Raw genomic sequence first — 17,060 nt, 5'->3', positions numbered from 1 at the left:
ATGAACAGGACCAGCTGTGAGATCTCCAGAATGGTTGGCGAAACGTCAGAAAGTTCGATTTATCAACCACCGACGCAGGTAGAATGCAGAATATTTGTAAATAGTCTTACATTATTCTGTGAAAGTTTCCTTTAAAAAAAAATCTTCAGAAATCTTTGCTAAACAAGTTTGATAAACGCCATATTAGTTTATTTGGCACGAATGGAGCGAGTGCTTAATAAATGAGTGAAAGAAGAAGTTTACAAGGTGTTGCATACTATATGCGTGTACCTTGACCATCAGAATCGACAAACCAAAGCACTGGCTAATATATCACCGGAAATATCCGCAGTGGCTCGCAGCCCTACGTAACGTCTTTAAGCCACACTGTATAATGCGTATTTTAGAGCAGGAATGTAAAAGGGGGATTTTTTTAAATCAATTTGGGAAAAAAATTTAGATGATATCCAAGGAACTAAAGAGACACTTTTTATCCCGAGGCAAAACTTTATAGAGAATATGTCGAAAATCACCTAAAAAGATACTTTATTTCAGAGGTTCATTGTTAGGATTTAAGTTTAGGTACATTAAAAAAAGTAATATATGAAAATATTGTTCAGTGGCAGTGGTGATACATTATTGTACTTTACTTTTCATCCCTCACATTCATTGTTTAACTTCATTTTTATTTATATCTTAGGGCACAATGAAGAAAAATAACTATTAAAAAGAACACTTTTATCGAATAACTTTTATCAAAGTTCATTTCAAAATAATAATTTTTACTAAAATATAGAAATGTTACTTTTCACATTTATTTTGGTTTGATTAAAAGCAAAAGTCAACAACTTAAATCGTTCAATAAAATAGTTCTTATATGTTGCGCACTTTAATAGGCGACCTATTAATATTAATGAAATATTATTAGACGATAAAATCAAAATATTTTATTACCTAATTATTTAGATAAGTATTTAGCAAATGATATTTTAATTTGCAAATTCCAACAACTTCTTTTCCTATTGCATTAAATAACCATTTATGTTCAATATTTCTATAATATAAATATTTATATTCGATATTTTTAATATTTCGAACACCGTTCTAAATAGCATTTAGCAGAAATTATCGGAAGAAAGTAATAAATCTAAAAATGTGCCCAAAAATTAAAAAAGATTCAGAAGTTATTGCCTAGTATTCGCATATAAAAAACCAAAACTTGTTGGTGCCATTTTGTTTAATTAAAACATTTTAATAATGTTGCTTCATGGATCTGAAGATTATATAATGCAATAATAATAAAATAATCGAAAAATAGCAATTTGTGCAACTAAATAAAAAATATAATTTTTTTTAAGTGATCGAGGATGGCTCGGTTGGTAAGTCGTTAGACCTGCCAACTCGACTTGCAGTAGAAGTTGTTGGTTCGATTCCGACCTGGATGGAGTCTTGGGTGTTGTTATTGCGTTTGTTGTCCGACTTTAACGACTGACTTCAATCTAGTCAGGCTTCTAAGTAAAGACAGACGCGAGTTCATTGAATTAAGGTAAAAAAAAAATGCAACCGGCGGACAAGTAGTTGAAAAAAGAATAACTTTATGCAATGAGCGGATTTTCTCACGAAGAGAGCAAGCGAAACAAAAGAGTTTGGCGACGTGTCACAGAATGTTGTTTTAAATTCTAATATCATATAAAGCGTACGGCATTGGCAACAGGATATAAATATGATTTTTGTAAATTTTGAATTCTTTACCACACATTTCGAAAATAAACTTTTATTAATTATTTAATTTTTTAATAGAAAAAAAAAGTCTTGTGTATTGGTGTTACGTTTACGTTAATTCCAACTTAGCCTACTTCCGAATTCGTGGTAAAAAAATAAAATTCTTTATTTCCACCGTCTCTACATGCTCGAACTACGGAGCGCCAATCGAGTTCATTCAATATGAAAAACAAAACAACTAGGCGAAGCAGAGCCGTTACCCCACAATTTCGCGCCAGTCTGCAAAAGTTAATAGTGACAGTGTTGCCACGTAACAAAGGCGCAGAGGACGCCTGGAAATCGACGAGCTGAAAGTAGAATATATCTTGTAAAATATACAAAATATATATATATATATATATATATATATATATATATATATATATATATATATATATATATATATATATATATATATATATATATATATATATTATTTTTGTTTCCTTGTTTATCAAATTTTAATACCTTTTTTTGTCAGTCATATTAATAAACTAAAGCAATTGTAAATATCCATTTTAGAACTATGTATAACCACACATTCAAAATCAAAATTTGACCAAAACCCAATTTATATAAAAATTTTATTTTACAGATTCCGCTACCGAAAAATGACATTTACCAGTTGCCATGGTGATTATGTAACTGTATTGAATCTGAAATAGAATGATTTGTCAATAAATCATCTATCTGCGAAATTAAGTAAATAAAATGGATATTATTTTAATGCCAAATGAAATTGAAATGTATATTGATAGTATGAGACCTCAAAATATGTTAAACCTTGGCACTGATCAGTAAGTTTTAGATTAATATTGTAATACGTTTATTGCTTAATAATAAACCCATTTCTGTAAGAAACCGGGAATCAGTGAACAGCAAAGTGGTGCAAATAATTTTCTGTAGGTCAATTTTCACTCTGAATTTTATACAAATCAAAATAAAACAAATCGCACATCCGCAAAACTATAAAGAATCAATTAGGGTCAATAAAACCTTGTCCAATGAACTTTTGCTAAACACAACAAATGCAATGTGGACATTTCTTCAAACGAAAATGAGCATTCCGTATCCAACCCCAAATATGGGCTTTCGTTGAGCTAGTCTGTACCCAGCTTCGTAAATGATGTGTTGGGAAGTTAAACAAAAACGCCAAAAAAAATAAATGAAAGCGAATGGAAAAAGTCAAAACTTCCCACGGCAAGAATATTTTTTAATATTTCAAATTTCATTTTAATTCATCATAAAACAAGGGATTTCAAAACTACAAAGTACACATCTTGCGGTTCTAAGGAAAGTTGAGGATGCTGACGGCTTAGACAAAAGAAGCAGCACCAGAAGATCCAACGAGAATTTATTCGTAAAATTCTTGAAAAAATTCCAATAAACTTGGATCAAAAAATTGAAAATTTCAGTTTATTTGCTATATTTCCAAAAGCAGCAAATACAATTTAATTTTTTTTTAATGGAATATGAGCGGGTTCATCAAAACACAACTTTCTCCTACTTTGAGCGACCCTGTACCTCTACCGTTTCGGAGATCCTAATGTCGAGGGTCAAATTAAAAGATCCAATGATTACTATTCATAATATACATGAGCTTTTATAATACTATACTGAGCAAACCAGCCGGGCAGCCACTCGAAATTTTCAAAAATCCATTTTAAGTGAATGTTCATTGTAACTTAAATGTTCAGGTGGATGGAATGGCATAACAGATTACAAAAATTACATCAGGAAGCACTACTGGAAGCAGCAGCTTTGAGCGGGGAACACGTTAAGGAGACATTGGTGTCATTCGGAAAGGTATGACCTTGCCCACCTAATGATCTTTACATGCTAATAACAGATTTGTTTTAGACGAATATATTAGTCCATGAAATTATATTAATTAGCATTTGGAAACATAAAGTATTGCCGCATCTGTTAAAGTTGGTAAAAAGACCTGAATGTACGTTTTTTGCATATTCAATACTGTATCATGAAGGTGTGTGTGTTGCACTACTGGAATTAGTCATGTTTCACTCCGATTGTTGTGAAGGTATATATAATAAGTTACTAGTTCAATCAGTAACGAGGGACTAAATTTCAGCCCTTGATGAAGTGGCTGTGGATTTATTAGATTATGTAAGTGTTGCAGTCTCCAAACTCTTAAACCAGCAAACTGAAGAATCCGCCAACCAAGAACTAATACAACAGCGAAATAAGATATCCTTCGATATTGGCATTAGATGTTTGACCATTTTGTTCTACTTAGCAGAAAATGTTGATAAGTAATTTATAAAATGTTTACTAACTGGGGGATTTTTTTATATCTCCATAAGAGTTTATTTTATCAAAAAATTTTAAATGAAAATGAAATGAAATGAAAATAGTTGGTATTATACAGTATTATAAGTTTCTCGCAGCACGCATCTTCCTTAGTTTAATTGGAACACATTTTTGGATTTCTGAGAAAATTTCATGATAGGTTTCTTCAGGTTTCATTATAATCTTAATCTAAGATATTTTGACTAAAAAAAAATTGAAAGATGTAACATTATTTTAAACAATGCACCTTTTAACCATTTTTAATTCGTGGTGACCGTTTATACGATAAACCAGAATACAAGCATCGTCCTTTCGAAATTGGTATTGCAAAATTGATTGATTGCTTTACAATCCGATTATAAATCGATTAACTATGCCTTTCTCTATATCTATTTTCAACCGTTTTATCGCTATAGCGTTTTTTCTATCAAAATCAAACAAACGCTAGAGTTATTTCTAGTTAGCATTGATTTTGACCAAGGTCGATAATATATGTTCGTGGTTTTATTTACTTCAAAAGAGTTAAGAAACTGCAATTGGCCATCATATTACTCGATTGGTGGCCCTTGGAGTCAACGCTAGAGTACAGTTCATTATCTCATTGGTTTCAAAAGTTGTAGAGAAGCGTGACGAAAATTTTGTTTTGAGTTCCTTTTGAAATTCTTCAACTTTTTTATTGATAATACATACCTAAATCTAATAGTTTTCCCAATAGTTTAATTTAAACAAAAATGAAATAGCGCCTTTATTTTATCACTCATATTTAATTATTATTCGAAGCTGACCTAAAAGATATATGCAATGGAACGTGAATTAGGGGTATTCAAAATAAACGAATATATTTGGATCATTTTAAATTAAAAAAATATCGATTTTTATTATTGCTTTCTTTTTTCTGAAAGTCTTACAAAAACCTTCAACTTTTAGTAGGTATATCGTACATGTTACCGGCAAAGTATAAAATCAAGACATTTTGTACAAAACCTAGGTACTTTATAAAACAACTAATGATTTCAGGCAATGTATGCAATCTTTTTTGATTTAAATATTTTTTTACCTTTTGCCAGACATTTCATGGAATAACTAGGAATTTTATATAATGCCCATGCCATATTAAGAGCAGTGTTAAATGAAAAATAAAATAATAGTATATTATGCAACAAGTACGGTAAACGGCATTTGACTCATGAGTTTATTTGACAAGAGCGGAGCGAGTTTTTAATAAACGAGTGATTAAAAAGTATACCGAACGTGTTGCATACTATACTTTTTCTACGACTGTTAGTTTTTGGGTACATTTTCGCAAAACAACACGAATGCATTCACTTACATGACCGTCAGAATTGACAAATTTAAAGGGTGGGAAAGATCTCCGAAAACATCCGACTGCCTCAAAATCCCGGAAATGTCCGAAGGGGTTCGGATTCATGGGAAACGAAACTGACGTGGTAAAGTGACGCTTCCCGCACTCTAGATCGGTGGGTATTAGGTATTTTACAGACGGGAATAGAAAAAAGTATTTATTACTCTTTACTTTATTACAGAAATGCTTAACCTGACAAACGAAACAGGAACATAAACAACATCGTAAAAATATGTTTTAAAACCTATTGAAATGGTTGTTAATCTTTAATTTAACGAACGAAACAGGAGCATAACAAAAAATTTTCCTCCCAGATTCTTTAACAGGAAATATAAGCTTGACATTTTGATCAATTGTCAAAATAGCATAACGTTTCAGCAACCAATAATCCCGGGGAACCTTTTTCGTTGTTGATTTCGCACTATTAACATAATTAATTAACACTTTGTACTAATCATCTTCAATATAAACACAGTTCTTTACATTTGAACGCTTTTTAGTTTTTAATTCTGCGTAAAATCTATTTTTCATTACCGAAACCCGTGAATCGGACATATTATAATGACACAAAAGGAACGTGTACACGTCGAGAAGTATGATGCAATATTAAACTAAACGCGCCACAAGATATTTTCTTGGACGTTCCTTAGCATAAACTGTGTTATTCTCCTGCCCTCGTCCCGAATCCCATTTTCCATAGCTTCTGGTGTTGTAGGGAGATGCATATAAACACGATATTTAACATATCCCCGCGCAAAAAGAAATCTAGTGGTGGTAAGTCATATGATCGAGTGGGCCATCCAATGAATCCACCTCTACCGATTCATTTCTGTGGGTAATCATTATTTAAAAATTCTCGAATTTCTCGATCGTAATGCGGAGGAGGTCCATCTTGCTGAAGCTACATTTGTTGGATGTCAATATTATCAACTTCTTGAAGAAGTTGAGGTAAGACATTTTGCAACGATTTAAATATTAACTGGTTCGCGAAAAAAAAAGTAGTCTAATAAGTTTAAAGTGTTTGTTTCACAGATATAGCTACTAGAGATATAGAGGCTTTACCAACGCCGATAATACTGGAACTTTTGAAGCAACTATGAAAACAATTTTGAGAACCATTCACCATGCGCATGAGCGAGATTTAAAATCTCGTTTTTAAGCAATGACCTTGCTGTAAGTTCTGTAAGTTTGGATGCGGCATTTTTAGGGCAGTATTATCACTTGTTCAAAATCACGGTCTAAAAGGTCTCGGTGTACTTCCATATGGGAAGGATAATATTTGTTTTTTCTGGTGGTGCGATTAACGGTAGACTGGGATGTACCACGACGGTTGCAGACCCGAGAATTATTTTGAAATTGGTAAAAGTCAAATGTCCATTTTTTTTCTCATTGGTAGCATTCCGGTTTATCACTATCCCGTTTTTCATATTCAATACTACCACTAGCATCAAGAAAAGAAATTCAAAACAAAATTTATAAATACTTACTTATATACTTATACTTATAAATACTTACTTAAAAAAAATGTGCATCGTAACAACTTTTATATTTACCATTTTATCATAACTTTTGAAACTAATGAGATATTGAACTTTATCGTTGATTCACCCTGTACAAAAGAACTAGTGTACTATGCATGCATATTGCGTGTCTGCCAAACATCACATTATAATAGAAATTATAGAATAACAATAAAACCGTTAAAAATAGGTATACTGAGCAATATAGCCAACGAATGCAATATTATGCAGTAAAAAAGTTCACTTCAAAAATATTGTAATCTCTCATTAAAGAAAAGAACACCCTGTTTGGGCTAATTCACTTGCCAAACTGTTAATTGCTTCCATTTATGGTATAATGGTATATTATCAACAGTTAAAAACGGTAAAAATGCGCTAATCTGGAAATATTGTTACGTCATTCCAAATTTACGCTCCAGAGTTGAATATCCGGTGAAAACAGGTGATCTAGTGGTCTTCTTCTTCTTCCAATGCGTATCCATTAATGGATGTTTGCGATAACATTTTCCATTGCTTCTCTGTTTCTTGCGATATGTATCAACGTCTGTACATCATGCAGGCCAGTCCACTGTCTGATGTTTCGAAGCCACGACATTTTTTTTCTTCCGATCCCCCTCCTGCCTTCGATCTTGCCTTCAATCAACAGTTGTAAAAATTGTTATTTTTTGTTTCGCATGATATGCCCCAGATATGCCGTTTTCTTCTTCTTAATTGATTCAAAAAGTTCACGTGATTTGTTAACACGTCTTAGAATTTAATCGTTGGTCAATCTAGCCGTCCAGGGTATCTTGAGAGTTCTGCGGTGTAGCCACATCTCAAAGGCCTCTAATTTGTTTATTGTAGTTGTCTTCAGTGTCCACCCCTCCATGCCGTAAAGGAGCACCGACCAAACGTAGCATTTCACGAATCTCATTCTTAGGTCAAGGTCAAAATCGGAGCAGGTTAGCACTCTTCTGAACCTCAAGAAAGCTTGTCGGGCCTGTTCTATACGGTATTTTATTTCGTTGTCCGATGTCCAATCTTCGAAAAGCCAGGTACCCAAGTACTTGAATTTGTCCACTCTTTCTATGGGTCTAGCGTTAAATGTTATGGTGGAGTTTTGAAACGTGTTTAGATTCCTGGATATGATCATGAATTTTGTTTTTTTGGTATTAATATTTAAGCCCATTGATTTGCTCTGTTCTCCTACCTTATTGACCAGTTGTTGTAGGTCGTGTATATTGTCAGCGATTAGGACCGTGTCGTCCGCATAACGAATATTATTAATCCAAACCCCATTAACCTTGATTCCCATTTCCACGTCTTCTAAAGCCTCCTGGAAAATCGCCTCCGAATATAAATTGAACAAGAGTGGAGACAGCACACATCCCTGTCGCACTCCCCTCCTAATCTGTATGGTGTTCGACATAGTATTGTCCAGTTTTATTTGTGCCGTTTGGTTCCAGTACAAGTTCTCTATGCAACGGATGTCTTTTTGGTCTATATCAAGCCCTTTAAGAAGTTGGACTAACTATCTAGTGGTCAACCCTATAAAAAGTTCTCTTTTGATGCAGATAAAGTATATATCATCAAATATTAATGCTGACTAGAAAGAACTTTGAGTTTTGCTTGACTTTTGATAGAAAGTATGAAATGGAAAAGATAATTGTTGAAAATGCATAATAACCGTATGCAATAATATGCAGGGTGTAGTATTTGAAAAACCGAAAATAATTAAATTGATTGGTAAATTTTGGACTCCCTGTAAGCAATAAATCAATTCTCAATATCAAACAAGTTTTAAAATTGGGACCCGTTTTTAGTGGCCAATTTTTTGTGGAATACAAATATCTCCAAATGGGTATTTTATCTAAATAAATTTCGTATGCAAGTAGACATTTCAAAAACAGCTTAATCTATAGAGAAATAACAATTTCGAGAACTAAACCAAACACCCTGTATCTCACAACAGAGGCGGCATTGGCATATTTGACTTAAAATTACGAGTTTAATTTAGGATTGCTATTTGACATATTGATTACGTATACTATTTTTATAGATTACCCATTACCGTATGTTCGCGTTTATACGCTGCATATGATGTACCGGTTTTATTGAGCGAAATTATTTTAAAAAGACCTTGGGTTAAAAATGATGGAAACATTTATTCAGGTGGTAAATGGAGAAAATGGGATAATGAACAATTGCCTCAAGTTGAAGCGCAGGTAATGAGAAAAAAGAAGCATTTAGTTTCAACAGCATTGCGATTGCCTATGCTTATCTATACTTTTAAATTGAACAACGTATTTGCGTCGCGGATATGTTTTTTGTAATTATATAGGTATGGTTAACTCTCCGGCAAACTTTGCTGAGTCAAGAAGGTCATCAATACTATTCAATAACTGCAAATAGACGTTCACAACTGACGAAAATCTTACCTATGATGAACCCTATCCTTTTAGATCAACTATCCCCCCTATTTGAATTAAAGGTAAAAAAAACTTACATAAACACCCTAATCGATTTTTCAAACTATAACATAAATGTTTAAGTTGAAATTATGTTAATAAATGCTTTTCTCATTTCAGAACTGGCTGTGTCGAGTTTCATGTTTACAAGAATATGCACCACCTATTAAACCAGTATTTGTCGAGGCAATTCTTGAAATTAAAGAGAAAATCCTGCAAGAATGCCAAAGCAAATGGAAGAGCATTGCAAAGAAACAGGCACTCATAATTTTTACAAATAACAAGGAAAAAATACAGCAAACAGCAAAAATGTAATGATATGTCAAATATACCAGTTATTTGTTTCTAAAATTCTATACCTGAAAACTCCATTATGTAACAATTATAAATTGAAGACCATTTGTCTCGTGGATAAAGTGATTTCAATATTAATAAATATTTCATTAATATTAATATCTGAAGTAATAAATGCTTAAAATTGTTCTGATCAATGTAAAGTAAGGTTCTTATTTCTAATTTTTATACACTTGACATAAGTATTTGTGTTTCTAACCGTAGATTTTCACAGAGGCAACAAGTAAATTTGAAACATTAAGGTTTTAGCGGGTTTCCACTGTTTTTATAATCAACGGAAATCCGGTAACCCTTTACCTTTACCATCAATATTACATTATTTTTATTTGCTCTAAAATGGTTTCATTCTTACCACTTTTCCGTTCTAAATGAAAACTAAGGCATTACAATGCGGACAGTGTCTAGTAGTTTAGTATTAAGAAGTGCTTCTTAATATATAACTTATTTTGTAATATATTTAGGTTAACTGAAGCATATAACACGGATTTTATGGAAAAATTTGAAGTCAATGAAAGTCAAACTTGTGTCCAATGCAATAAAACAGCAGTGCAAAGATGTTCTCGATGTAAGAAATGCTGGTATTGTTCACGCAGGTGTCAAGTGAATCATTGGCCACAACATAAAGAAAATTGTTCACAATAAAGTACAGTTTTTGTACATTAGTTTGTAGTTCTGGACATAAAATATATGTATAATTGAATATTTATTAAATTAAACCTTTTACAAATAAGCCGAGTTTAATTGATATTTATTTCCGCCTTTATTCAATAAAAACCCCTGGATATTCAACGTTTCCAGCATATTTGAAAATTTTTCCTTTGGTATCCCAGCCGCATCCCCAGCTTCCCTTATTTCAGTCAACGTGAAAATTGATTTAGATTCCACTTCCGATTTTTTCTGAAGAACATTTAACAGCTTTATAACCTGATAAAACAGGATGAATGAAGTGAATGCTCACACACTCCAGTCTACCTACCTACCTTATTTTTATGGCTCATGCCAGTGCCAAGCTGGGACCTAGTAGTGTCTAAAGCTCCAGATTCATTTGTAAAAACTGCCGTTAAGCTATACCGCATAATTTCTATTACATCTTTTGCATCTTCTTCGCTTGCTTCTTCCCTGAGTTCTACTTTTGCTCGTGCCTATAATAGGGAACACTTTTAAAAAGTGTACATGTTTATTTGGAAAAACAATATCACCAATACACATTTCTCGTTTTTTTTTTTAACTAAATTTTTCGAATTAAACCAAAATAGCAGATAACTTTTATAATTATTTGTTGTTGTTTGTTACCGGTTTGAAATTGCCATCAAAAGCAAACTTACCAAAAGAACTTACCTGCGTCAATCTTATCAAAGAATGCAGTTGTCGAGCGGTAACTGAAGTGCAATTTCCACTAGCAAATTCTTGTCTCAAAGATACATAAGATTTTTTTAAAACTCGTTTGGCGTCTTCTGAAAGTTTTGGATTGACATATTTTTGAGCATATGCAATGTATTTACGAAATGCAGTGGAAGAAAGATAATTTTTGGTATCGTTATGATTTTTTAAACGTTCTCTGAAAAACCAGCCGTTTGATAATAATTTACTAACTTAAAACTAAATTACCTTAAACTGTTAAATTTTTGATTAAATGATTCACCAAAGTTTTCCAATTGTAAGGTGTGTTTCTTATTTTCATTGGAGTGTGCAGAGAGAATGTGTTTTATTATGTATTTATCTAAATACTAAAAACCAAAAATTGTGTGTGTTACTTTTGGTTTAAGGTGACTTCAGGATGGTAAAAACTGACCTGATCGGGCTGATCCAATAAAATGAATATCAAATCAAACCTCGAGAGCATTGGTGAGCCAATTTTTAAATTTTCTGATATTGTCTTCGATTTGTCATAGTGCCCACCAGCTGGATTTGCAGCTGCTAAGATAGTAGGCAATGTGGGTAAAGAGCAAACTACACCCGCTTTAGCTATGCTAATGCTTTGTTGTTCCATTGCTTCAAGAAGGCACTAAGTTAAAAAAAATGGTGTGTTTGAGTAAACTTCTAAAATATACTGCTTTTTAAGTCATATTTGCAAATTTGCAATACCCCATATAACATGTAACAATAAGTACTTACTGCATGTTGAGATTGCATTTTGTCAAATTCATCTATACAACAACAACCTTGGTCAGCTAACATTAGAACACCCGCTTCTAGGGAATAGTCTCCACCAGATTCTCGGACCATAGTAACGGTTAATCCAGAAGTGGTACTTGCATTGCCACACACATAGACGCCTAATGGAGCACATATTAAAACAAAGTTGTAGAACATGGAAGTTTAAATTTATTAATGTAATATATTGTAATTGTTTGATTTGAGTAATCCCTCAATGGATGGAAATAGCAATTAAAAAATCGCAAATATAACTAATTATTATAAATGTCATGGTTTAGATAATGTTACTTGAATTTCTTGTGTTGCAAAAATGATAAATTTCAAAATATACAGGGATCTCCGTTACTATTATATCCACGGCAAAGGTTCAACGAAGCGAGTTTTAGAGAAAGTCAATCGCTTTGGGAAATACAGGCGAATAACCGAAAATGGTGGTTTAAGAAGTTCCTGATTTGAATAGTGTTGTGAACCCGACATCCATCCTGTTGAAACCAGGTTCTTCTAAACTCATCTTCAGTTAGAGTAGGTCGTAAAGTCGGCACAATTTGGTTTCATAAAAGCGTACATCTGTCCGTTTAGACTGCATTCAAACAAAAATGGCACCATCAGTCGATTTCGTGAAATGATTGATAATTTACAATAGGTGCTTAATTAAAAAAGGTAAGTTAAATTATCGATAATAAGAAATTGCCAAAAATACATCGATACATTTTGCAAAACTACAAATTACTAACCAGTTACTAAATAAAATTTTACATAACACAACTTTTTCAATTTGTATTGAATTTGTAGGTAATTTGTCCAAAACATCTGACTTGTTGAGAAGTGGTTCATTAGGTTCATGTTCTATTGAAAATTCAATGTATGCTTTACTAAATTAATATTAAAATTAAAGTCAGAGCCTACTTATAAAATAATTTAGATCTAACTTTACCAAGTGTGATAAAATATTTTGTGCATTTGTGAGACATCAATGAACTGGAAATTTTAAGTTCTTTCTAAAAATCAAAAAGAAACGAGTTAAGTGTGAGATGGCTGTTTAGAAAGAAAATGGCACAAATTGGAAGCTAAATCACACAATGATCAAATATTCTGTAAGTAGCATTAACCCAGATATTACGAGTATTTGTGTAGATATAATATAGTCACTAACTTACCTGTTGGGGAAACCTGAACACATTCTTTTAACATCTGGCTTTTACCCAATCCCGGATCTCCTATAAGAAGCACATGGGATTCTGATCTGAAAGTGTTTGTTTTGCTTCCTCTAAATAAAGCTAAAAGAAGACCTGCTTTCACTATCTCATGCCCATATATATTGGGACACAATGAATGCACTAAATAGCAAAACAAATTTTGTTGAGCATGGATTTGCTAAAACAGTTTAAATTGTTAGGAAATCATTTGATACTACTGATAATAAACAATTTTAATTACTTTTACTGAAAAATAATCTTCCGGAGTAAAGGTGATTCTATCATAAGGGTCACTGCTATTTTTTTCGTTATGATTATAAATTGAAATTACATCTAAATATAAATCAAATTCAGAGTTCTTATTTTTACCCTTATTGTCATTTATATGTCTAGCCTAGAATGTATTGATATTAAAATTACAGGATAATAAATAAATTATTTTCTAATTTATTAATACCTTAATGACTCCAGAAACTATGATATCATCCCCAGGCGCACAAGATCTAACTAAATCTTCACTAAGTTCACATTCTAATGTTGGAGGAATTCGAGCCATTTCACACTAAAAAGAAAGTGAAAGGAAAACAGAAATTAAGGAGTATTTGAATTCAATTATATTATTTATTATTTCTTCAATTAATAATTTAATTTTTTGCATTTTATTTTATTTGAGCCATGTTTGTAAGTAGGAAGTACCACCTTATGTATGCATTAGGTACTGTTCACAAACAAATATTTTAAAAATATATCTTACTTCAGTCTGTTGGATCACTATTGACTGCCAGTCAATAGTTTTTGTATGTTTTGATTTGTAGAGGGCTTCAAAGTTGCCCGCAGATCGACAACCTTGATTTTTACATTTATCGGGGGGAGTGTAGACACCATTGTTTTGTTTCCAGATTTGTGTTGACTGGCACACTGCACACCGAAATTCTAGTAGACTGCAGATTATTTTAATACCACTAGCCTTACGTACTGTTCCTCTCAATGACAAACATTTACCTACAGACATACAGGATTAGTTAGGCAAACCTTAAAAACGAGTAGATTATTAGGCACAAATTTGTCCAATGATTTCTTTCATATCAAAATACTTTCAGTTAGTTGACATTTGCAATTTAACAAGAAATCACCCACCCAAGAAAGAATTGAGTGTATTATTATTCTCTATTACCTAATACAGGAAAACTGAGACAAATAATGTGTCACACTTACTATAATCATAACATTTAGTGATAAGAGTGACACATTAAAATATATATGGAAATGAGAGGGGATACTAACACATACCATAAGAACTGGCCTTAATTTCACTTAATTGGATAATGGGCTCCAAATTAATTACTCTTGCTCTTACAAGTGGTAGTTTCTTTTCAATTTCTTCACATTTAGATTGTTTAAGCACCTCCCTTATATAAACGTGAATTGCAAGCCCAAGACACTTTACAGTAAAATCAGTATCATTAGTAAAGTCCTCCGTAAAAGTAGTCCATTGTTTTATAAACTCATTATCATTTACTAGAAATTTGTAATCAATTATAGCATATCTTTTAGTTTCAATTTGAGCCAATGCATAATTTCCTGCATATCTGTTTATGTGAGACCGAAACGCTAATGCATATTTTCTGATTTTCTCCATATGATCTTCACCTGTGACATAAAAGCTGATTATTTCTGCGTTTCATTAAATTTTGCTATGTACCGATTTTCAAAAAATACAAATCAAGACCAGAAAATGCCTCATCAGTTTGTTTGCCTAAAGAATCCATTTCACAATGTTGAATTGAACCATACCAACACCAAAATCTAAAAACCATTATACAGGCTTAACTTTGCCTTAGAGATTTACATTAAGGAATACATTATACCTAAAACTTTGGGAAGGTGACAATAATAATAACACATAAAGATTTTTTTTTTAATTACGGTTTTTTTGGCCACTGCTGCTAAGGCAATTCGGCCAGCTTCTCGGTAGTGGTGTGCAATAAACTATTTCCATGAAGGATGCCTCCGTAAAGAGGGTCTGGGCGATACCATCATCCTACTGGACGGCTATACAGAAAAAAAATTGGACGAAAGAATTAGAAAATATGAAAACAATATTCAAAGTTTTAATCCACATGCATCTAAAAAGCGGCAAACCATTCTAGCAGCAAAATCCAACTGAGTGCGGTGAAATAAAATTGAATTAATATGCAGAGGCGAAGGAAAATTAGCACTAATGAGTGACTCATACAACTGTTGTGATTTTCTCCCAATGAAGAGCACAGTCAGACAGCACCTGACCTAAATCACCCAGTTCTCCACATTCACAGTCTCCGGAGAGTTTAGACTTTAATTCTATTTAGGTGAGCCGGAGAACAGCAATGCTTGCTTCTCGGTCTACACATAGTTGTGATTTCTCTTCTATTCAGATCGAGCTTATGAAACCAGGGTTTAGTTGGCGGAGTAGAATAATGTGAGGTGAAATTAACTCCTTTCCCTAATCCTATATGTTTCCATCTGTCACTTCAAGCATTCCAGATGTTATGCTTTAATTTAGAGAAGAATTCCCTAAAACTCAATTTTATATTTTCCCGTGGTTCTAGGAGTGCAGCATTGGCGATCTGGTCAATCGCATCATATTCAACCCACCTGAAACTTTCTGTATCATGTTTATAATTTGTGGCTCCCATGACAGTTTTGGATCAAAAATCACTCCTAAATATGTGATGCAATTTCTCCATGCTATGGTTCGAGTGTTGAGGTGAAGTCTGGGGAGATAATTAACATTGTAATTCTTTTTGGAAAAACATATAGCTGCAGATTTATTGGGGTTAATCTCAAGTCCTACATTCAAAGACCAAATATGTATATTTTTCAAAGTTCTACTCAAATTAATTCACTATTGTTTGGGCATCAGTCCCAGTACTCAGCAAGGCGGTATCGTCCGCAAACTGTAAAAGTCTTATGTTCTCAGGAATTGTTTCTTTAATTGAATTGATGTATATATTAAATATTGATGGAGAAAGAGGGAAACCTTGGGGCACCCCCTTGCTGGTTGTTCTGCCTGACACAAATGTATTAGTAGACGGATCTTTCACTTGTGAGAAAATCTTTAATAAGCAAAGTCAAATCTCTGGCTGTTCCAATTTTGGCCAGCACCGAGGTCAATAAGTCAACATTTATATTATCGTAGGCATTGGATATGTCCAGCGTCACCATTGCTGCTAGTTGATTGCGAGCCAAACGGCAGAGGACCTCTGAGGTTGTCGAAAGTTCCCTTACCCTTTCTGAAGCCACTTTGGCGAACGTCAATTAAAGCTTGGTTCTCCCCGAACCATTCCAGTCGGTTTTTCACCTTCTAAAACTGCTCCAAACTTCTTTTGAACTAGTATTGGGAGATAGCTTCTCACGAAAGTTGACATAGCCCCCCTTTTTCTTCCTATGTAGCAGCTGTCTTGTTTGTGCCCGGTTCTTAATGATTCCAGGAAGTTGGCCTCAGAGGGGTAGATTTTATAATCTCTGAATGCTTATCTTTTCCGTTTAATGGCGTTGGTGCACTCATTATCCCACCAAGGTAACCCATAGTTTAATGAGGGTTTATGCATCGGAACAGATTCTGCACTAGATAGGAAAATTACATCCATAAAATATTCGTAATTTTGGTGATAGGTGATTTTGGGTAATCCGTATAATCTTGGTGGTAAGGCGCCCGAATTGCGGAGTTTCGGCTGGATTTCTGGTTCAATGGATGACTTCTTAATTAATGAGTTGGTTTTTCTTAGGATACTGTTGGTTGGATCTTGTCGTAGCTTTTTGTATACGTTGGGATCTAATAGGTCTAGTATTTTCTTGTCATAGTCTTCGGTGTTTAGTACTACAGTGGCTCAAAAGCCCGGAAATACTTAGCAGTGTAGTTTCTGGCCGTGAAAGCCTAATACCCAAAAGTTCGTTTTATTTATTTCGCAATCTCAAAGAAATCTGACGTTGT

At 33.2% G+C, this 17,060-nt stretch overlaps 2 protein-coding genes across 4 annotated transcripts; one reads left to right on the top strand and one right to left on the bottom strand.

Moving 5' to 3' along the window:
- Window positions 1-2,316: 2,316 nt before the first annotated feature.
- On the top strand, window positions 2,317-10,406 carry LOC132705140 (zinc finger MYND domain-containing protein 10). Its single transcript, XM_060675576.1, has 8 exons — window positions 2,317-2,537; window positions 3,438-3,546; window positions 3,601-3,781; window positions 3,833-4,013; window positions 8,972-9,137; window positions 9,254-9,403; window positions 9,501-9,691; window positions 10,196-10,406. The coding sequence occupies exons 1-8, from the start codon at window positions 2,452-2,454 to the stop codon at window positions 10,374-10,376; spliced, it is 1,245 nt and encodes a 414-aa protein (XP_060531559.1). The 5' UTR covers window positions 2,317-2,451; the 3' UTR covers window positions 10,377-10,406.
- Window positions 10,407-10,454: 48 nt separating this feature from the next.
- LOC132695578 (DNA helicase MCM8-like) lies at window positions 10,455-15,986 on the bottom strand. Of its 3 annotated transcripts, none has more exons than XM_060659928.1 (13): window positions 14,956-15,986; window positions 14,790-14,893; window positions 14,372-14,737; window positions 13,842-14,089; window positions 13,545-13,649; window positions 13,329-13,481; window positions 13,049-13,265; window positions 11,850-12,010; window positions 11,527-11,739; window positions 11,343-11,461; window positions 11,073-11,292; window positions 10,715-10,876; window positions 10,455-10,658 (listed from the first exon to the last, which is right to left on the bottom strand). In XM_060659928.1, exons 2-13 carry the CDS (start codon window positions 14,854-14,856, stop codon window positions 10,455-10,457), a joined length of 2,235 nt encoding a protein of 744 aa, XP_060515911.1. In that variant the 5' UTR covers window positions 14,857-14,893; window positions 14,956-15,986. The 3 variants fall into 3 exon arrangements, with proteins under 3 accessions (XP_060515911.1, XP_060515893.1, XP_060515902.1); XM_060659910.1 differs by having other exon boundaries at window positions 14,790-14,955; window positions 15,014-15,986; XM_060659919.1 differs by having other exon boundaries at window positions 14,378-14,737; window positions 14,790-15,985.
- Between the last annotated feature and the right edge of the window lie 1,074 nt (window positions 15,987-17,060).

Source organism: Cylas formicarius, unplaced genomic scaffold (genome assembly GCF_029955315.1).
Source record: "Cylas formicarius isolate icCylForm1 unplaced genomic scaffold, icCylForm1.1 PGA_scaffold_10__41_contigs__length_53128322, whole genome shotgun sequence".
NCBI classification, from domain to species: domain Eukaryota; kingdom Metazoa; phylum Arthropoda; class Insecta; order Coleoptera; family Brentidae; genus Cylas; species Cylas formicarius.
The sequence above is the reverse complement of the archived record's forward strand: the minus strand, read 5'-3'. Positions and strand labels throughout refer to the sequence as shown.

Excerpts from the sequence above, each read along its gene's own strand:
- LOC132705140 (XM_060675576.1), top strand. The coding sequence starts at position 2,452 with ATGGATATTATTTTAATGCCAAATGAAATTGAAATGTATATTGATAGT. Across the intron at positions 2,538-3,437 it reads TTAAACCTTGGCACTGATCA|GTGGATGGAATGGCATAACA; the intron begins GTAAGTTTTAGA and ends TTAAATGTTCAG. Across the intron at positions 4,014-8,971 it reads TTAGCAGAAAATGTTGATAA|ATTACCCATTACCGTATGTT; the intron begins GTAATTTATAAA and ends CTATTTTTATAG.
- LOC132695578 (XM_060659910.1), bottom strand. The coding sequence starts at position 14,904 with ATGGTTTTTAGATTTTGGTGTTGGTATGGTTCAATTCAACATTGTGAA. Across the intron at positions 13,650-13,841 it reads TAGTGATCCAACAGACTGAA|TGTGAAATGGCTCGAATTCC; the intron begins GTAAGATATATT and ends CTTTCTTTTTAG. Across the intron at positions 13,266-13,328 it reads AAGATTATTTTTCAGTAAAA|CAAATCCATGCTCAACAAAA; the intron begins GTAATTAAAATT and ends AAACTGTTTTAG.